This window comes from Chelonoidis abingdonii, chromosome 6 (genome assembly GCF_003597395.2).
Source record: "Chelonoidis abingdonii isolate Lonesome George chromosome 6, CheloAbing_2.0, whole genome shotgun sequence".
Lineage (NCBI taxonomy): Eukaryota > Metazoa > Chordata > Testudines > Testudinidae > Chelonoidis > Chelonoidis abingdonii.
In genome coordinates this window covers 108,107,211-108,129,620 of record NC_133774.1, presented here as the reverse complement: position 1 = coordinate 108,129,620, position 22,410 = coordinate 108,107,211, and the positions used below count along the sequence as shown (strand labels likewise).

Sequence of the window (22,410 nt, the reverse complement as noted above, 5' to 3'; positions counted from 1 at the left end):
ATTGTTTTTCACTTGGACTTGCTTCTCATGGGATCTTACCTACCAACGTCCTGAGTTTGCTAAAGTCTGCCTTCTTGAAATCCACTGTCTTTACTTTGTTATTCTCCCTCCCACCCTTCCTTAGAATCATGAACTCTACTAATTCATGATCACTTTCACCCAAGCTGCCTTCCACTTTTAGATTCTCAACCAGTTCCTCCCTAGAACAGTCTCTACACTAGTAGCTTTCTCCACCTTCTGAAATAAAAAATTGTCTCCAGTACATTCCAAGAACTTGTTGGATTATCTGTTCCTCTGATGTGTTATTTTCCCAACACAGTCTGGGTAGTTGAAGTCCCCCATTACCACCAAGTCCTGTGCTTTGGATGATTTTGTTAGCTGTTTAAAAAAAAGCCTCATCAACTTCTTTTTCCTAGTTAAGTGGTCTGTAGTAGACCCCTAGCATGACATCTCCCTTGTTTTTTATCCATTTTATCCTTACCCAGAGACTTTCAACAAGTCTGTCTCCTATTCCCATCTCAACCTCAGTTCAAGTATATACATTTTTAATATATAAGGCAACACCACCTGCCTTTTTTCCCTGCCTCTCCTTCATGAGCAAACTGACCCTTCTATACCAATATTCCAGTCATGCGTATTATCCCACCAAGTCTCCGTGATGCCAACTGTGTCAGAGCTGTGTTTATTTAACAGCATTTCAAGTTCTTCCTGCTTATTCCCCATACTTCTCGCATTAGGATACAGACATCTAAGATACTGATTTGATCTCCTCCCCACCCCCAGTTCTGTCTTGTCTCTCCCTTATCCCTGTGATAACAGCCCATGCTCACCTCAAATTCCGACTCTTCTCTCAGGTCTCCACGTTTTTGACTTACTGGTGGGCTTTGGTCACCTGCCCCTTTTGAACCTAGTTTAAAGCTGTCCTGACTAGGTTAGCCAGTCTGTAGCCAAATATGCTCTTCCCCTTCCTCAATAGATGGACCCCATCTCTGCTTAGCATAAATAATGATAAATAATTAGGCCTCTCTTTTCAAAGTCAATGGAACTTAAATACATGCTTAAAGTTAAACTTGTGCTTGAGCCCCATTACAAGCTTCTTTGACCATATTCCTTTCTTAACGTTATGTTCTAGGACTGTTGTATTGGTATCATTTGTCTTAATTTTTGTGTAAATACCCTGATACTACTGCTTCATGGAAAAATGCTAAATGAAATGGTGTCAGAAGAAATACAATTAAAATGAGAAACTATAAATGTATCTTGTAGTTAGACATCTGCAATTAATGCATCACTCCTGTGACATAGGTTTAATACACCTAGGGCAACACCAGTTGGTTCCCTGGGACAGAACGAATCTGTCCCCAGTGACATCCTTTTTATCTCCTCCAGCTTTTATTTGTTACAAATGTATTAACCTGTCCAGCCTATCTCCACAAATCAGATTTTTAAGTCTACTTAACACCCTTTTCATGATTGCTTTCTAATAGCTATCTGTAAGTTATTACAGACAGAATCTTTCATTCCATCAAGGCATTTTATAAATTCCTTTAAACAGTGTTATTTGTTTTCCTTCAAATCGTTTTTTTCTCACTGGTACAATGCTCTCTTTAAAGAAAATTCCTTGAATTAGACTAGTTTGGTCTCTGCCATTCTTCAGAGAAAGTGCTGAAAAAGTGCCTGTATCGGTATTAATAATTAGTTTTTATGCACTGCTTTTCATCTGTAGATCTCAAAGCACTTTACACAAATGTCATGATTCCCATTTTAGAGATGTTAAGCTGAGACACAGAGAGGTTAAGTGTTTTGCCTAAGGTCCAAAGAAAACCCTATGAAGAAACGTGGAAGAAAGTTAATGAGGGTAATAGGCACTGAAACTGAATTTAACTCTAACAATAGTTTGAAGTGTGCTTGTTAATTAACAGAGAATTATGCTTGCTATAATATACAAAGAAGAAGCCAAGTTTTGCAGTGTGCCCATACCATTGAACTCTATTACAGATTATATTGTGGAAAGCAATTTAGAGTGACAAAGAACACTTTTGAACTGAAGCAATAATACAAAGATTAGACTAACTGTGTGGTTCTAGGTAGCCTATTAAAGTAAATATCTACTGCAGAGGTTGGTTGTACATTTTGACTCTTGGTACTAAAGAGTTAACTACATGTTGATCAGAAAGCTGCCAATGCTGTAACTGGAAGTCCAGTTATTTTATAGCAGTCATGCCATTAAAGTCTAATTGATAGATATTCTGCTTTGAAAAGTTAAGTGTTGTATAGATATTTTATAGGAGTGTGTGATAAATATTAAATATTGTGTATATAATTTCTAGTGTTTAGAAGGAAATTGACAAGTAAAATAAATGAAAGTAGAAAGCTCATTATAAAATAAAATTAGCTGAACACAAGTGTTTAACTATTGTCCTTCTAGTCATATTTTCCTGTTTATTGCTTGCTTTGCACAGGAAGGAGTTGCAGGAGCTGCAGAATCTTTACAAACAAAACACAGAACATACAGCACAGCAGGCAGAGCTGATCCAGCAGCTTCAGGCTCTCAATATGGATACGCAAAAAGTATTGAGAAATCAGGAAGATGCTCACACAGCTGAAACTATATCATATCAAAAAGTATGCCGCTTTTTTCTATCACAAAAGTATAAATTGAAAGCTACTTGTGAGTATTGCTCATAACTATCAATATGCAGCATCTTGGATAATAGAGTATCCCTGTTTAAAGCAACATGTGGTACTTCACACTTGTATTGGTGCTACTTTGTGATGAAAATAGGGTGACCAGATGTCCTGATTTTATAGGGACAGTCTCGATTTTTGAGTCTTTTCTGTTCCTGTTACCCTCCACTCCCTGTCCCGATTTTTCACATTTGCTGGCTGGTCACCCTAGATGAAAATGTGGAATGTGAAGTAGAAAGTTCTTTTGGGCCAAGTTATACCTACTGAAGGCCCATTGCTTCGATAAGGACTGCATGCTCCAGCACTAAACTAGAATTTAGTGATGCATAGGAAAAACTTCTGATTAATTGCAAAGCATGACAGCTAATTTTTACAGTTTGCTTTGCCTATCTTTGTTTCTCTTCCTCTCCCATTGATGGGAAGTGGAGGTTTAAGTTTATAACACTTATTATTAGTTGATTAATTGGAGAATTCATGTGTAAATTTGATACTGTTGTCAATCTCAAACAATTTTTTTTGCCAAAGTGACACAATTTGAAAACCTATTGCAGAAAAATCCTCTGCAAAACTGTATATATAATATATAACATGATTTCATAGCTTTGGTAAGTACTATGAATGTTGACAGCCACTCAGAGAAATTTCTCTTATAGGTACCATCTTGAATTTAAAGCTTTGTGAAGCTTGTTATAAAGTTGTGAAGCTGAGAAAGTAAACAAACTAAACTAGGTGGTAGATATCTAAGTGTATGCTAGGTTATATCGTATCATGGGTTATATCACAGGTACAGGGTGTTGCTATTACTTGAAAAGTGTATTGAGCACTAGTCATCATGAATAAAAGTTCTTAGTAATATGAATTGGATACAGGTAAACTTTGGGTGCTCTATATCAAGAGTTCGTTGTCCTTTTCTCTTGGGTCAGCCCTGAAGTGGCCTAGAAAAGTTGCAGAGTGGGTTATGTTAGAAATCACCCAGTGGAACACGTGAGCAGTTCTGCTTGCATCTGGCAAGACAGGGTGAGTGACAGCAGTTCCCGCTTACAATGATCAAAACCCTTTGCTTTACTTTTTAGGATGTAGTTACTAGATTTTGCTTCATCCATCTTCCTCTCTCACCCTCCAAATTGCTTTTCTCTCTCCTGTGCCATTCCTCTGCACCTCTGCCATCACTCCTGACTTGTCTCTCACTGACATCAAGCATCTCATCTGAGTGGTTCCTTTAATGAGACACTCCAAAAATTGGTGCAACTCTGTCTTCAAGGAAAATATGTTAACACAGTTACAGATGACAAGGACCTCTTCTGCAGCTGTGTCTCAGAGCTGAGGCTAGGTCTATACTAGTAACTTTTCCTGGTATAGTAACGTCTGTGTGAGATAGGAGTGTGATTTTTTTTTTTTAAATGGCATTTCTGTACTAGCAAAATCCCTAGTATAGACAAAGTTATACTGGCATAACTGCTTTTCCTGGTGTAGCTTAGTAACTTCAGGGAGTTTGTATAAGCTATGCTGAAAAGCTGCACCTTCAATTGGATGGTTTGCCAGTATACCTATCTATAGCTATACTGGCAAATGTCTTGTAGTGTAGACTGAGCCTGAGACTCATATTATTGTCAAGAGGCTGACTGACCCTTCTCGAGCAGTGCCTCTCAGCAGGAGGTGAGAAAAGAACAGACTGCTGCACTGGCCAACAAGCAGCTTGAGAATACAGAGAACAAAAGTGTTGCACTTTTTGGGATCAGTTATGCTTCTTGGAGTGCTTGCTCCTATTGATTCCATTCTAGGGGTGTGTGCACCCACATGTGCGATCATTGGAGATTTTTGCCTTAACAGTACTTGTAGGGCCGGCTGTCATGCTCATACTGCGGTATGTCAGGCACTTGCCAGCCCTATGCCCTCTCAGTTCCTTCTTATCGCCCAAGGTGATCAGTCGGAGTGCCTTTCTTGTTTAGCAAGAGCTAGTGGGTTCTCCTTTTGAACTTTGTGCCTTAGGGCCTTTGTACATAGTTTTCATATAGTAGTGTTAAGTAGTTTAAGTGGTAGTTAAGGTCCCGGTGGGACTTTGCCCCTGGCAGGGCATGCCCTGCTCTCCTGGCTTTAAGCCCTGCTCGGATTGCAACAGGCCTATGCCTGTGAGTGACCCCCATAGCAGCTTCCTTAAGTGCGGGAGTCGCATGTTAAGGAGCAGTCCTGGAGCTGCAAAAACTTTCAAACCCGCACTCAAAAAGAGCAGGACATCTGTCTGAGGGTTCACCTGATGGAGTTTGCTTCCGCCTGGCTTCCGAGCCATCCAGGCAGGTTGCACTTTGGCCTCTGTGCGCAGCGCACTGCCAGCACCCGGCTCCTTCCGGCGCCGTTGGCCATCACCAGTGCTGAAGAAGAAGGCCAAGAAGTGCTCCCTGGCACCGAGCAAGAAGGCCCAGGGTCAAAACATTTACTTACCAATCCTTTGTCCAAAGACTCATGTGATGGATGAGGAGCACAGGCTGCATACTCTGGACGTCAGACGGGTGCTGGCCTTCTACATTGATAGAACAAAGTTGTTCTGTAAGTCCACATAGTTGTCCGTTGCTGTCCCTGACAGGTTGAAAGGTTGCCCAGTGTCAGTCCAGAGAATCTCATCTTGAATCACAACCTGCATCCACTACTGCTATGAGCTGGAAAAGATGCTCCTGCTGATGATCGCAATGGCTCATTCAAGTAGGGCATCAGCCTTCCTGGTGCAGGGGCTGATTGAAGAGATCTGTCATGCTGCCACCTTGTCATCCGTCCACAAGTTCTCATTGCACTACGCACTGAGCCAGCAGGCTCTAGAAGATGCTTCAAGCTGCAAGACTGTGAACGCTGAGCTCACCTCTGTTGATTCTGCTTGTGAGTCACCTAGAATGGAATTGACACAAGCAAGCACTCAAAGAAGAAAAAACAGTTACCTACTTTTTGTAACTGTTGTTCTTCGAGATGTGTTGCTCATGTCCATTCCATTACCCGCCTTCCTGCTGGAGTTGTTGGCAAGAGGGAACTGAGAGGACTTAGGGCCGGTGGTGCCTGATATACTGCTCACCTCGGAGCCGCCCTATATGGTCTTCTGCAAAGACAAGGTCCAGTGGCGCCTGCATCCAGTGTTTCTGCCCAAAGTCATTTCTCTGTTTCATACTGGCCAGGACATATACTTACTGGTCTTCTATGTGAAGCGCTATGACTCTGATGAGGAACGCAGGCTTCATACCATGGACATCAGGAGGGTGTTGGCATGCTATGTAGATAGAACGAAGCCGTTCCATAAGTCAACACAGTTGTTTGTTGTGGTGGTGGACAGCATGAAAGGTCATCCGGTATCTACTCAGAGAATCTCATCTTAGTTTACAGCCTGTATCCGTTACTGCTATGAGCTGGCAAAGGTGCTTCTGCCGGTGATCGTGATGGTGCATGCAACAAGAGCACAAGCATCATCATCAGCCTTCCTGGCACAGGTGCCGATCCAAGAAATCTGTTGGGCTGCTACCTGGTCGTTCATCCACATGTTCACTTCGCATTATGTGCTGACTCAGCAGGGTTGAAACAATGCTGGCTTTGGCAGAGCTGTGCTGTAAACTGAAAGCGAGACTGTGAACTCTGAACCCACCTCCGTTGATACTATTTGTGAGTCACCTAGAGGAAAATAGACATGAACAAGCACTCAAAGATGAAAAAATGGTTTCCTGCCTTTCCTAACTGTTGTTCTTTGAGATGTGTCGGAGTTGTCGGCAAGAAGGAACTGAGAGGGCGTAGGACCGGTGGCGCCTGATATACTATGGCATGAGCGTGGCACTCAAGGGTGTGCCACGGCCAGCCCTATCGTTACCACTAAGGTAAAAATCTCGGACGACCGCACACACCTAGAATGGAGTGGACATGAGCAACATGTCTCAAAGAACAACAGTTACAATAGGCAGGTAACTGTTTTTTCTGTTTAATAATGAATTGATGACCCCTACTCCGCCAAATGTTTCAACTCATAGGAATCCCTTAATCCCAGAGGTTTTTTTTTAAAATGAATATTCTTGGTACATTGGGGAGTGAGGCTGGAATCTTAACTCAGTTAAGCACAGACTATCCCAATTGACAACTAACTGGCAAGTAGGCCACTATTTAAACTGCAGAGAAACACAAAAGCCATTTAAACATCATATACCTGGAAATCTCCTCTTTTTGTCTTCTCCTTGCAAGCCAGAATGCCAGCACCTATGGAGTTAAACTATTAGATGGTTCCTGTTTTGAGATCTGATTGATCTTTTAGTGTATGTGACATACTGAGGTGAACACATTTACCTTTTATTTTAGGAAATTGTTCTATTAAATACCTAACATCAATATTTCTGTTACTGCCTTTTAACACCAGCGAGACCAAGCTGGTGTAGTCTATTTAAAAATTCCAAGATTGTGCTGCTTTCTTTGTAATCAGTGAGAACAATCGTCTTTGGGCTGAATATATTAAGATAACGCTTAAGATTTCATTGCTATTATTTGGGAAATATTTAAACTGGAGAGATTATAATTGTAGCAAAACAGTTGGTAAGAATTTTTTCACAGAAATTTCAGACTGTTGGACATAATGGATGCTTTACTGGAGTACTTTCTAAAGTCTAATAAATGTCCTGAGATAGGTTGTTCAAAGAGCCATGTGAAGCAACCAAAGGTAACTAAGTGGCCTACAGTTTCTGAGGCAATGTGTACTTACCCTCTTTAAGTCCCAAGATGTACACTCCTATGGAGGTTACAAGAAGCCTTGGTGATCCTGGTAACTTGAAAATAGATGCAGTCCTCTATTTATTCCTTATAGCTCAAAGGCACAGTATTCTAGAAGCACATGCCTTCTGTTTGTCTCCATGGATTAATAATATGCTGGCTGCAAAAGCTAGATAAGGACTTGTCAGCTATTCTATAGACAAATTCACTGAGGAATATTTTTCTACTTTTCCAAATGGCATTGAGCCTATCAGTGTGTACATCCTATGATATACTGTCCCTTACAGCAAGATCAATGACCTCTGTCTGAGTGGTCAGATAAGCACTATGTGCTATAGCATAGGCAGTGTGGTTGGCTGATATATTCCAAGTTTATTTTACTAGTCTACCATTTGGGAAGAACTGTTCTTTGCACTGTGCATTAGGAAACAGTTGGTTGAGTCAAAGAAATTACTTATCTGACAAACCGGACATAATGGATAGGCATAACTCCATCACAAATTCCCTTTTAGGCCTGCTGTAGTGGGACTGGCAGGGTGGGAAGACATTTAAAGATCAGTGGTCTGTTTTTATCAAGATGTCCTGACTTGCTGAAATCAAGTTAAGATTTGGAATACCTCTTCCCTTCATTCCACACACGTCCTGCAAAAACTCCTTCAGGTTAGAGGATTTATGAAAAGACATTGATAACTATTTCATATTGTGGCTATAGTTCTAGTTCTCAAGGTAAGGAATATTTTTCTAAAATGTGTTCCACCGGCTTTATTAGTCCCAATTGCTCACGGGACAACATTTCTATGCTGGTTTTAATGGGAGTCTATAGATTTGTCCTCACCAATCATTTCAAGCTGGAGAGACTTCAATCAATACTAAGGATAATAAGACAAGAAGAGATTCTGAGCTCCTTAGCCATCTTATCAGGGTTTTCTGAAATTTACAGTTTAAGCCTTTTGTTTTCATAATCCAGAGGTTCCCTTTGGTGCGGTTTTGCTTTTCAGTCTCTTCATTTATTGTACTGACTGTACATCTCATAGATGTCAGTGGCATAGAACAAGCACTGTTTGCCATCAAATGTGGGCCAGGTTTGAATTCTGGAATTGGATCCTAGTCTCTTAAAGCAGCAGAGACTCAGAGCACTGTGGACGGTGGTACACATTCCTTCTTAAGAAGAGAGAGTGTTGTTCAACAGCTATACCTCTGACATGGTCAGAAGCTGTATTGGCTTCAAAGAAAGCATAGTGCCATTCTCCCTTGTAATGGATTGATACAAGTTTATATTCCATATACTGTATAAAGGAGGAGGTATCGAGTAATGCCTGATCTGTTTGGGGATAAATCTTTAATTCAGGTGGTTTGGCTCATTTTGTGCCCAAAGTACCCTTTGTCCATCATTCTGTTGCCCTGTTGAGTTTGTGGAGGTTTGTAGCCTCCTTCAAGCCTAAAAACAAGTAACCAGGCTGTTCTAGATTGGCTCCGAGTTCTGTTTCTCTGCTTGAGCCTCCCATCGTGATTGTCCCAGCTAACCATTATGAAACCCAGTTAATGTAGTTTTAACCAAGAGTATTTTATTGAAAATTTTACAGAAATAGAGAGAAATTCAACAAATATAAATTAAGAATAAAAATAAACACAGCTCATTGGACATTACAGAAAACATTGTTAGACTAAATGTAGTTACAAAATCTTGCAGTTTGATTTGCCTGACATTGTTTGTTTGGTTTTTTTTGTATAACTATTTTGACTAATGGTTCTTGCTCTCTGCAGAAGTACATGAATTTTAATCAGAATATCCATTTACAAATTTCAAATGCACATTTGCTCTCTTTAGGCATTGATAGCCTTCTTTCATTCCTTCTTTCACATATGTAATAATCAGCCAACCTTAACAATTCTCCAAATATAGTAACATTAATTGGGTTGTCCCTCCCATCTGAGTTTGCAAGATCAATAGCAACTCTTGGTGTGTACTTGCCCTGTACCAAAAGTAAAAATTCAGTTACAAACTCTCAAGAATATTGCAGCATTGTATAAGATCATAGATTAAATATAAGAAAGTCCTGTATCCAGGCACAGCTAGCTGTCTGAAAGTACAACCCCCACCAGTGAATCTCAGAGCTGGCTCAAATGACTCAGGGTCCTGGGGCTTATGCTATGGGGCTAAAAATAGCTGTGTAGACCTTTGGGCTCAGACTGGAACCTACGTTCCATCTCCCACTCCCCCCCACCAGGTTTCTGAATCCACACTCCAGCCCGAGCCTGAACATGTATGCTGCTATTTTTAGCTCTGTAGTGCAAGCCCGGCTCTGAGATTTGCTGTTGTGAGTCTGTTTTTGCAGTGTAGATGTACCCTCAGAGAGCTTTTGAAAACAGGAGCTGCAGGTTAGGTTGGGGCACTTACTGTTCTGACCCTAGATTTCAGGATCTCCTTATATTTTTCATGCTTGAAAAGACCCTAGGCTACAATTTTCAACATGTCTTATTTTAGTAAGTGGCTTGATTTTGAAAATTGCTGAGTGGGATCTGTTGGGTGCTCAGCATGTTAAAAATCTGATCACTCATTCAGGTACCTAAATTTGCGCCCATGTTTGAAAATCTTGGTCCTAGTGTATATGGCAGTGGAATGGTATTTTATACCACAGGAAGTTATGCCTGATGGGAATTCTATGATGCTGAAGACACAAAGTGCTGGAGGAGAGAAGTGTGTCTGTAAAAAGGGAGAAAAATCACAGGAGCAAGCATATTTAAATATTTCTATGAGGACAGCTACTTAATTTGATCAGATTCAGAACTATAAGTTGTAGACTTCAGTTATCTTTTTTAATGCAGTGAGCTCATTGAGTGATAATGCATATGAAAAGGAAGACCAGATCCTATGTGGCATAATACAATATTTTAGAACAGTGGTTCTCAACCCTGGGGATACACAGAGGTCTACCAGAGGATACTCAGCTCATCTAGATCAATGTGGGGATTGCAGGATGGGCTTAGAGGGGCATGAGATTTTGTAAGCAAGTAGTTTTTAAGTGAGGTGAAACTTGGGGTATGCAAGGCAAATCAGACTCCTGAAAGGAATACAGTAGTCTGGAAAGGTCGAGAGCCACTATTTTAGAACATTGATCTACACAGCATCAGGTCAGGTATTTCTTGTTCTGACAAGGAATCACCTATTCAAAAGCAGGCTTCTTACCCCTTAAGTTGCTCAACTGGATTCAGTGGTATCATAGCTTTCCTACTCCGATTTGAACCTTAGCGTTCATAACCTGGGAAGCTAGCATGAACCCCTCTAAGGTTAATTACCAGCTTAGATTTGATCTCGCTGCCACCAGCCAAAAATTCCAGGGTTTTGGCTCCCTCTGGTCTCCCAAACCCTTTCCCTGGGAACCCAAGACTCAGAAGCCCTGAGTCTTATCAAAAGGGAATAACCCACTTCCCTCCCCCCCTCTCTCTCCCACCAGAATTTCTCTCTGGCTAACCTGAGAGTTACTGATGCAACCTCTTTACATCACAATACCAAGAAGCATGTCTCCTCTCTTCACAAAGAGACAAACCAAATACCAGGAAACAGAAAGAATCTATCTCTCTTCCCCTTTGTCTTCTCCCTCCACCAATTCCCTGGTGTTGCAGAGATTCCCGTCCGTAGATCTAACACAAGAGAATTTCCCTCCCCTTCGTTCTTAGCCTACCCAGAGAGAAAAAAAAACTCAACAAGTCTTAAAAAGAAAACTTATATAAAAAAGAAAGAAAAAAGACATAAAAAATATTTTCTGTATCAAGGTTGACAATAATACAGGTTCCAATTGCTTAAAAGAAAAATGAATAAACAGCCTTATCCAAAAAGAGAATACAATTTAAACATTCCAGCAACTACACATGTAATACAAAAAACAATACAGCCTATTATTTTTCTACCTTTGTACTTACAATGGGAAACTGAAGATTAGAAGCTTGAAGATAGAGAAAGATCCCCTCTCATAGCTGAGAGCCAGACAAAGACACAGATATAAAACATTCGTCCCTCACCTTTGACAAAATCCAGTTTCCTGATTGGTCCTCTGGTCAGGTGTTTGGTTCCCTTTGTTAACCCTTTACAGGTAAAAGAAACATTAACCCTTAGCTATCTATTTATGAAAAGTGGTTCTCAAACTTTTGTACTGGTGACCCCTTTCACATAGCAAGCCTGTGAGTGCAACCCCCCCATATAAATTAAAACCACTTTTTAAAATAAATGCTGGAGTGGAGGCTGACAACTCGCGATGCCCCATGTAATAACCTCGCGACTCCCTGAGGGGTCCCGACCCCCAGTCTGAGAACCTCCGGTGTAGATACATTCATCTATATTTTTTTATATAATTCACCATTACTCAGGGGATCTAGATTTCTTGCCCTGAACAGTGCAAAACCAGAGAAGCATTCAATATGCTCTTTGAGGAATATCAGTCTTAGTTGTTAATGTTAGACAAACTTTAATAACTCGCAATGCAAGCATAACAGGATTAATACATTACTAATGAGTGCAGTACATTAAGTGTATTCCATAAACAAAATGATAAAAAACCCAGCACAGAATTACCATTTCATCAAGCTAGGTTGTACAAAACTCTGATAAGATCAAGGAATATTGGAGAGCTACACTGCAGACAGAGAAATATTTGACTGCTCATGTTTTGTTTACCTTGCTGGGAGCCTTTCTCAGGACAAACTGTCTTAACTGCAAATGACTGTACTGAATTGACTAGCTTCTTCATTCCACCTTCCTATTTGATTTTCTACAAGGAAGGAACATCATCCAAAAGATGTTGTAGAATAATAAGAAACAAAATAATATGGGTGAAATACTGGCTCCATTGAAGTGTCTGGGAGGTTTTCCATTGACTTAAATGGAATGAAGATTTCATCTTTCTTTATATTGGGCATTAATAAACAGGGCCAAAATATTCCCCTTTAAAATATATGAGGAAGAAAAGTAATCAATGACACATTATTAACATCATCTTTGAAAATACAAAAACAGTGAATCTAATTATGCAGTACTATGGTATGGAAGGATACATTTCTCACCCAATTGGTTATTAGCTTAGATCCTACAGCATGAGTATCGTCTGTTCCAGTAATCTTCTCCTGTGTAAAGAAATAGTTAATCTCACTCTTAGTCACATCAAAGTCAAATACATTTGTAATTCTTACTAAACTATTTGCCTCAATAATGTCTTGTGGAAGTGAGTCCTACATGTTAAGTTTATGTTGTATAAAAGTGTATTAATATTCTAAACTTTTTTTAAATTAATCTGATAGCCTCCTTTTCTAGTCTTATAAGAAAAGGTATACAAGAATGTTCAACTGGCCTTGCCTATATTCATTTTTTTATATCTCCATCATGCCACCTGTTCTTTTATTCTTTTCCTTTCCAGACAGAATGGTCCTACACTTCTAAATCTTTTCATGTATGAAAAGCCTTTGTTTCAGTGACCCTTACTATTTTTTGTTGTCCTTTTCTAAACTCCTCCTTTTTCTGCTTACATTTGTTTGAGGTGACAGAAACTGAGCATGATGATGGTTCATCAGTTTCTATGATGATGCCATAATATTTTCTATATTATTTTTTTACCCCTTAATGTAGTCTAACATCGCCCACCCCCTTTTTTTGAACATGAAGCAGATTAAGCAGATATCTTTGAGTTCTCATCAATGATGTACACCTAGATCTTTTCCCTGAGAAGTTACTATTAATTTATAATCCACCAATGTGTGAGTAATTATAAATTGTTGTTTATAATTACTCACACATTGATGGATTATAAATTAATAATCCAGCTACTTCATTCTTCAGTTCCTCATTCCCGTTTGGTCCTAGTGAGTTATTACAGAGTGGTTTATTTCAAGTTGTTTCATCATTTTTAAAAAATACCTTTATCTAGAGTTCTTTATCTACAGTACTTTGCTACTTTTAAAGAAAGTATAGCCCTGGAGCATAATAAAGAGGTTCTCAAGCTGTTGTCTATGAAGGACTTGCTTTTGGCATGCATCTGGTCACATGACAGTTGCCCTTCGTCCTTAATTCCAGCTGCTAAATTCCATTACATGCATTCAAAATTACATTAAATATTTCCTTGCTATTCTTTTTTCATGTAAGCAATGTTAGCGTCTCTTCAATTTCCTTATCCTCTTTGGTTGCCTCCTTTACCTCATGGTAATCTAACAAACACACTGGATGAATTTCTGGTTCCATCATCATGAATAGAAGGCTCCCACGGACTTCAGTGGAGCCAGGATTTCACCCATTGATTCTCCCTTGAGCTTGCTACTTCTGATGGACATAAATATTTTCTCATTTGGCTCTTTCTTCCTTACATTCCGTCCTTAGTTCTCTTAAAATTCATTTTACATTTTGCCTGTTTATTCATTTTTCTGTTTCCCTTTAGTGTCCTCTGCAGCCGTACTACCTTCTTTGATCCTGTGTGATCTCAAATATTAAGTTGTCCCCCACTTCAATGTGGCTAAAAAGGTGCATCCTCAAAACAGAAAATTCAAAACAAAACAATGTAATCCCTTTAGAAATATTAAGAAAGCACTCAGGCTTGGTCTGCACTACGCGTTTAAACCGATTTAACGCTGTACCCGTCCACACTACGAGGCCCTTTACATTGATATAAAAGCCTCTTTAAATCGATTCCTGTACTCCTCCCCGACGAGAAGAGTAGCACTAAAATCGGTATTACCATATCGGATTAGGGTTAGTGTGGTCGCCAATCGACGGTATTGGCCTCCGAGCGGTATCCCACAGTGCACCACTGTGACCGCTCTGGACAGCAATCTGAACTCGGATGCAGTGGCCAGGTAAACAGGAAAAGCCCCGCGAAATTTTGATTTTCATTTCCTGTTTGCCCAGTGTGGAGCCTCTGATCAGCACGGGTGGCAATGCAGTCCCAAATCCAAAAAGAGCTCCAGCATGGACCATACGGGAGATACTGGATCTGATCGCTGTATGGGAAAAATCTGTTCTATCAAAGTTCCGTTACAGAAGACGAAATGCCAAAGCGTTTGAAAAAAAAAAAAAAATCTCCAGGCTACACAGTGCTACGTGCCAGGCATAACGGGAAGCCAGAGACTCAATGGACGCTTACGGAGGGAGGGGTACTGAGGACTCCAGCTATCCCACAGTCACAGCAGTCTCCGAAAAGTATTTGCATTCTTGGCTGAGCTCCCAATGCCTGTAGGTTCAAACACATTGTCCGGCGTGGTTCAGGAATAGCTCGTCAATTTACCCCCCCCACACACACACACGTGAAAGAAAGGGAAAAAAATTGTTTCTTGACTTCTTTCAGTGTCACCCTTTGTCTACTGAATGCTGCTGGTAGACGCGATGTTGCAGCAGTGAAGCGCATTATCCACTCCTCTCCCCTGCCTGGTGGCAGACAGTGCAGTAGGACTGGTAACCAGTGCTCCTGGCTGGCTTCAGGTGAGGCTGACTGGGGCACCTGGGTAGAAATAGGAATGACTCCCGGTCATTCCCAGTAGATGGTACAGAACGGCTGGTAACCGTCTTCATCATAGCAACTGGGGGCTGAGCTCCATCAGCCCCTCCCTTTCCTGTGTAAAGAAAAGATTCTGTACTGCCTGGACTCTCATAGCAGCGGCATGCTGGGCTTCTCTCCCCACACCGCTTAATGTCCTGCCTGGACTGTCATAGCACCGGAGGCTTGCTCCCCCTCATTTTATGTCACTAAAAACTCAGTGTTTCTTATTCCTGCATTCTTTATTACTTCATGACACAAACAAATTGGGGGGACACTGCCACGGTAGCCCAGGAAGGTTGGGAGAGGAGGGAAGCAACAGGTGGGTTGTTGCAGTGGCACCCCCCATGAATGGCATGTAGTTCATCATTTCTGCGGGATCTGACACGGAGCAGCTGTGCTCTCTGATACACTGGTTCTCTAGTACACTTGCCCCGTATTCTAGGCAGGACTGACTCTATTTTAGAAACCATAAAGGAGGGATTGACTCAGGGAGTCATTCCCAGTTTTGCTTTTGCGCCCCCCGGCCGATCTCAGCCAGGGCACTCATGATAGCAGTAGACAGTATAGAAGGACAGATAACCATCATCATTCATTGCCAATTTACGCCGGCAGCAGACGGTACAGAATGACTGATAACCGTCTCTGCTATCATGCAAAAGCAAATGAATGCTGCTGTGTAGCGTTGGAGTATCGCCTCTGTCCGCGGCATCCAGTACACATACGGTGACCGTAAACAAAAAAAAAAAAAAAAAAAAAAAGCTGAACAGCTCCATGGTTGCCGTGCTATGGCATCTACCAGGGCAATCCAGGGAAAAAGGGCTCGAAATGATTGTCTGCCGTTGCTTTCCCGGAGGGAGGAATGACTGACGACATTTACCCAGAACCACCCGTGACAATGATTTTTGCCTCATCAGCCCCTGGGCTCTCAGCCCAGAATTCTAAGGGGCGAGGGAGACTGCGGGAACTATGGGATAGCTACGGAATAGCTACCCACAGTGCAACGCTCCGGAAATCGATGCTAGCCTCGGACTATGGACACACACTGCCGAATTAATGTGCTTAGTGTGGCTGCGTGCACTCAACTTTATACAATCTGTTTTATAAAACCGGTTTATGTAAAATCGGAATAATCCTGTAGTGTAGACGTACCCTCAGTCCACCCACTGGTGTCCATGCCAATCAATGAAAAGATGGACAAGCTACAGTAAACCATTCCAATTGGCACGGTAGGCTGGACAAATGAGCTTTCCTTGATGCAGACATAATTTTCTTTCTGAAATTTCCTAGTAGTAAATAAATCACTGTCTAAGTTCTATACTATGAACTAATAAGTGGGTAGGGCAGAAAAATGTTTGCATAGAACACGACTTAACGTGGAAAATGGATGAATTCTGAGGTTGTATGTTTTTCAAATGGATTTTCAACAGATTGTGCTGTTTTCTCTAGCTTTCAGTTAAATAATTTTTTAGCAGTATTGGTTGCACAGATAGCTTTCAGAATGTAAACAGACATGGTATTTGTCTTTTAGGGGCTGATCCTATCAGTTGCTGAGCACAACCACCAACAATTAACTTCAGTAGGAGTGGAGGGTGCTCAGTACTTCTGCCAATAAACAAAAAGAAAACTGTGGTGTTCTCATTTTAATAGGATGTTACCTTTGAAAATTATAATTATGACCACTTGAGTGGTTTTAATAATAAAAATAGCAGATTGTCATACCAGTATGATCTAGCTAATCAGCTCATCCAGTTATGGCTGGAGATAAGTTTTGTATCTCAGTGTTCTATTCATTTGGAAGGACATTGCCTAGGAATGCAAGTCTTTATAAAGACGAAGTCTTTATTTTTCTATCAAATATTCATGTGATTAGAAAAATAATTGAGAAACTTGCTGCAATCTTAAAATTGGTTAAGATAGTATTTGTATTTCCAAAAAATACATCAGTCTCTATCCAGTAGATAAAAACATTTCAATGTAATATTTCAATTATTTTTAATGGCATTTTGTGAGTCTTAAAAATATCTGGAATTAGAATATGGTTAGGTAAAGTGGTCTGGTCTGTGATCAGTTTTTTGGGCAGGCAATAAATAATTACAGTTTTCCTGACTAGATTTTGTGTGGTCATGGTCTGGACAAAATAATATGTATAGGAATAGATTTTATTGATTCTAATAGTGCCCATGAAGTGCTAGATGTTTTCCAAACATAATAGAAGACCTGATTTCTTCCCCAAAGATTTGATGCTCTGAAAAGCAAAACCAAACAGACAAAGGGGAAAAGAAAGAGATTCATAAGATATATACAAATGACCACGGTAAATAATATAATGTTTTTAGTCACTAAATTATATAAATATTATCTATATACCAATTCAATATAAATATTATTTGTAGCTGCCAAAAATCAAGTCATAATCCATTGATTGGTTTCTTTTACATGTCATGGCAGAAATGGGTCTTCTGAAGGGATTTAAATGCAGTGAAGGAAATGGGTTTAGAGGTCAGCTGAGAAAGGGAATAAAGCATAGAAAACCTGCATGGAAGACAAATAGGCAGCCTGGCCTAGAAACTTTGACAGAGCAGAGCGAAATAGGCAAAAGACATAAATAGGGAAGGCCAAATTATGCAGTCAGGGATATCCTAGTCTGCTGTGTAGACTTTATTCTTATTTTCAAAATCTAAACTTTATCTTCTTCAGTTAAAAAAAGGAGTTTTTCTATTTCATATTTGCTGCCCCTGTTAATAAGCTCACTTCCAGAGGAAATATTTCATTTAGTAATTTTTTCTGCTATTCCTGATGAGTGAACCGTGTGTGTGTGCGTGCGTGCATGTGTGTGTGCATGTGCATTTGCTTGGTTTTGTATTTATAGAACTGTTCAAGAATTAAGGTAATACTGCTTTTTAAAAAGTTTGTGAATACCAATTTCTGCTCACAATCATCATACAAAGGTGTATGGAACAGCTGCAGTTCTAGTGTTAGACCTGTTTGGGCTGAGAGGCAGTTGTTTCAAACACATTACATTGTTGAGTTTCTTAATTACAAAGATAAAGAATAAAAGGTAAAGGCAGTACATCTGCCAGTATGATGGGAGTGTCGGGGTGGAAACAAGCGTGACCAATATTGCAATAAGAATAGTGAAGAAAATCATGATCCTGGTGGCTGTATGATTTTGTAAACTAAAAACAGCAATAAACTGCACATAAATTTGTGAATTTAAGTACTTGTTTTCAATGATGGCATTTATTAAGCTCATGTTACATTTTCTTTAAAAATAGCTTTACAACGAATTGACTATATGTTTTGAAACTCGGAAAGCAAGTGAGATTCAGCTCCAGCAAAGTCATGCTTCTCTTCAGGGTCAGCTACTGGAAAAAGAACAAAAGATAAAGTGGCTGGAAGAGCAACTACAGCAGGCCCAAGAGGTCTTACATCCAGCACATCAAGATTCTCATCGAAAACATAGGGAACAGGTGAGGTAAATTTTATTTAATAGATTCTAAAGATTGAGTTTCCATACAGTCAATAGCACAGAGGAACCTACAGATGCTTCTACTGATAGTAATAGAAGGCATATGCAAGCAGACTACCATTCATATTTTGGAATAAAGACAGAGGAAATCTGCAATCTACTGGCAGGTTTGTGTGAAATTTCTGTTTGTGTCACGAATATTTTGTGGTTGAAAAGTGAGAATTACTGAGTTTTCAGATAAGAAGAATGTGAAATTTCCCAATTTTTGTCAGTGAAAATAAGTAACTGCTGAGCCTGGCATTCTCATTATTTGTGGTGTATTACTAAAATTCATTAATGCAATCTAGATCACAACCTCAACATGAGTCAGCAGTGCGATGCTGTTGCAAAAAAAGCAAGTTCAGTTTGAGATTGCATTAACAGAGGCATAGCATGCAAGTCACAGGAGGTGATAGTACCGCTCTACTTGGTGCCGGTTAGGTCTCAACTGAAGTACTGTATCCAGTTTTGGTCACCAATATGTAGGAAGGATGTAGAAACTGAAAAAGATCCAGAGACAAATGACAAAGATGATCAAAAGGATGGTATGCAAGCCATATGAGCAAAAGCTGAAGGGTCTGGATATGTTCATTTTGAAAAAGAGGAAATTAAGGGGGGGGATGATAACAGTCTTCAAATATTTGAAAGGCTGCCATAAAAAAGATGAATGCGGAATGAATTTTCTTATGTGCACCAGTATGGAGGTGATGTGTGGTGGGAGTGGGATGAAGGGGTTTGGAGTGTGGGAGGCCGCTCAGGGCTGGGGCAGGGTGTTGGGTTGTAGAAGGTGAGGGCTCTGGCTGCAGGTGTGGGCTCTGGGGTGTGGCCAGGAATGAGGGATTTGGGGTGCAGGCTGCATCGGAGCTGCAGTGGGGAGAGAGGACTCCCCCTAGCCCTCTCTCACTACAGCAGCTGGGGCTGAAGGAGGGGTGCCTCTCCCCAGCTGTGGCAGTTCCAGTGAGGCTGGGCTGGGCTGAGGGAGAGGTGCCTCTATGTGTGGTGTGGGGAAATAGCACCACCTCCCCAGCCTCTTGTCACACATGGCTCTGCTCCTCGTGGCCCCTCCAGCCCAGCAAAGTTCTGGGGAAGGGGCCACCTGTGGGACACCCCCTACAACACCATGGGCACCTCCAGCTTCATGGGCTTCTGGCCAAGTGGACAACTTTGCCGGTGGATACACGTGCCCCATGGGCCACACAGGGAATCAGCCTTTGTCTCCTTGAGCCCACCAGCTGGCTCACAAGGCTGGGCGAGCTCAGAGGCAAGCCTGGTGAGATGGGGGGCAGCGGTGACCAGGGGCAACATGGCGCTCCATCCCGTGGGGTGCAGCGGGGTCACGGGGCAGCAGCTCGGGCACCTCCAACTAGCTCGCACTCACTCATTTAAACCCACCAGATGAGTTGGTTGCAGCACAATGGGTGGAGGGCGCCACTGCTTGGCTCGGGGTTTTAATTTCTCTCCACTGCATGTGACCCTGAACACGGCAGCTCCGTGCCGCCATTAGTAGCCTGTTGTACAGCCTAGGCAGCTTAGAGGGAACTTAGTAGATGACCATTGTGGTCCCTTCTAATCCTATGATTTTGTGATTCTATTTCTTAACCAGTTCTACTTTTCTATTTATTAAACAGCAGAATGAAACAGAACAAAAGCATTCCAAATATTTTTAAAAGCATACACCTATGGGTTTTGGTTATTATTCACTGTCTTGTAATGATAGTGTCTGTTTCATTATTACAATGTAAATTTTTAACTCTGAAATGCATTCTCTTTGTAAAACATAAATTTCACCAAACCAAAGTAATCATCTGACTTCTCTTACGTTTTTATTTGTGTATGGTGGTTGAGACATTAAAGATAGTATTAAGAGATGAGACTTCCATTGAAACGCCATAATTAACAAGCATTTGAATATTTTTATTTAAAACTCTGAGATTTGACAAGTGTGTGTATTCTAGTTAATATATAATTCTGTTGAAACTTTTATAACGTTCTCCTATATTCCAATTCTGTGGTTCTTTAAGGCAGTCAGAATAGGAAATACTACTACAATGGTCAAAGTAAAGATCAATACCACTTATTACAAAGAGTGCAGATATGTAACTAAAATTAAATAAAGATACTATCTAGGAAAGTTGTGTGTGATGTATGTGAAATATAGGGATAAAATATGTTTAAAAACAGTATGAATTTGCTGTTATTTTTCTGAAATCCTCTGAGCCTTATTCCCACTGTGTTACTCCAGCTTTACACTGGTGTAACATCATTGATTTCAATGATTTTGTTGATTAGATCTACAGATGTGTTAGTTTAATTACAATTTTTGAAAGACTGATTGAAGTCAGTGGCAAAACTCCTTTTGACATAATTGAGCCAGGATTTCACCCAATATATTTTAATATTACAGCATAAAAGGGCAAAACTGAAGTTTCATTTTAAGAGTTTTCTAGTTCATATTAATCACAGATTATATTAATAGGGAAGTATCCTAATTTTAAAATTTTTGTTATTTATTTTTGTTATATAACAAATTTATCGTTTGTTATATGTTTTGTTATTTTGTTATTTGTTATTAACTTACAAAACTTCAGACAATCAGATTATAGCCCTCATCTGAGCCTTTCAAAATGACAATATGACCATTGATTAGCTAGTATCATATTTTAATTACTTGTGGCTTTTTAATCCTATCATACCTCTGAACAGTCTGATGGGTTGGGACTTCTTAATATTATCGTGTATATGATTTTGATAGAAACATATCAGAAACCTTATTATCCACTTGTATTATTTATTGTATTATTTACAATAATTTTCTTGGCCGTAGACGCGTTATCAATGAAACCATGGTTTCAGAAATGTTCTACATGAAATAGTTTACTTTACAATCATATTTATACATTTTAGTAATCTGATAACATAGAAAATCTCAAAATGGAATTTTTTAAACCATCAAAGGTTATGGTAGCAAAATGCCTTCTATACAATGAACAGTATGTTGTCATCAAATTATGGTGATCATTTAAAACACTGTAATACAACAGAGTATTGATTCTGGCAACCAAAGCACTATTCATTACTTTTCACTTGAGATGTTATGTTTTGAGTTAGAAAACTGAAGAAAGAAAAAAATAGAAGTAAAAGTTGATCAAATTAGTTTACATGAGCTATTGGGTAAAAATTACAATCTGTAATGACAAAAAGTAGCAATAACATTTTTCAAATGTTGATCTCCCTCCAACCTGCTGCTGAGTATCAATTTGCTAGAGATTACATTAGTTCTGTATTACAGGATTATATGGCTTGTAATTGCTCTTACAACAAAGTTAATTCTGTCTATATTGAAATGTAATGTAGAAATGATAGTACCTATATTTTTAGTACTAGCAATACTCTTTAATATTTAAGTTAAGACAAGCGCCATCTCTGTAAATAATTTTAATTAGAACAGTGCAGTAATTTTAATGTTTAACATCATTGTTTTAGATTTTGCAACATACTCTTACTAAAATGCTTTGCAGATAATAAAGGTAAGTTATCTGCATACAGGAACATGCCTGTGCTTCTGTCAGGAAGAATCAGCAGTAAATTTTGAGTTTCCAGACATTTTTTTTAATTTTACAAGAGTCAAATGACACTTCAGATGCCCGCAGTGTCTCATTTAAGGAAGGAGAAAGCTAGAATAGTGTTTCTCACAAAGGCCTATATTTTTCTCACTTTTTTATAAAGCAGATGTTTGAACTGGAGAGTTCTAGGGTTACAAGGATAGATTGTAGTATAGCCCATACACTTGTCTTCAGAAGAGTCCTACACTATTTTCTTTTGTATCAAAGTATCTACAGTCATCACTTGTATTGGAACAACAGGACCCTAGTACTTTTCCAGCATAGACCACAGTCACAGCACCCCTGTTTCAGTATATAACAACTGGGCATTTTACAATGACAACAGGGGACTCCACCCAGGATGCTGAGGCAGTGC

General features: G+C 39.9%; 1 protein-coding gene across 1 annotated transcript in view; it reads left to right on the top strand.

The window, feature by feature from the left end:
- Positions 1 to 22,410, top strand: part of CNTLN (centlein) — a 617,317-nt gene that overhangs the window by 420,367 nt on the left and 174,540 nt on the right. The window contains exons 8-9 of the mRNA XM_032801780.2: positions 2,463 to 2,625; positions 18,200 to 18,394. Of these exons, the coding sequence (XP_032657671.1) occupies positions 2,463 to 2,625; positions 18,200 to 18,394 (358 nt within the window). The remainder of the gene's footprint in view (positions 1 to 2,462; positions 2,626 to 18,199; positions 18,395 to 22,410) is intronic.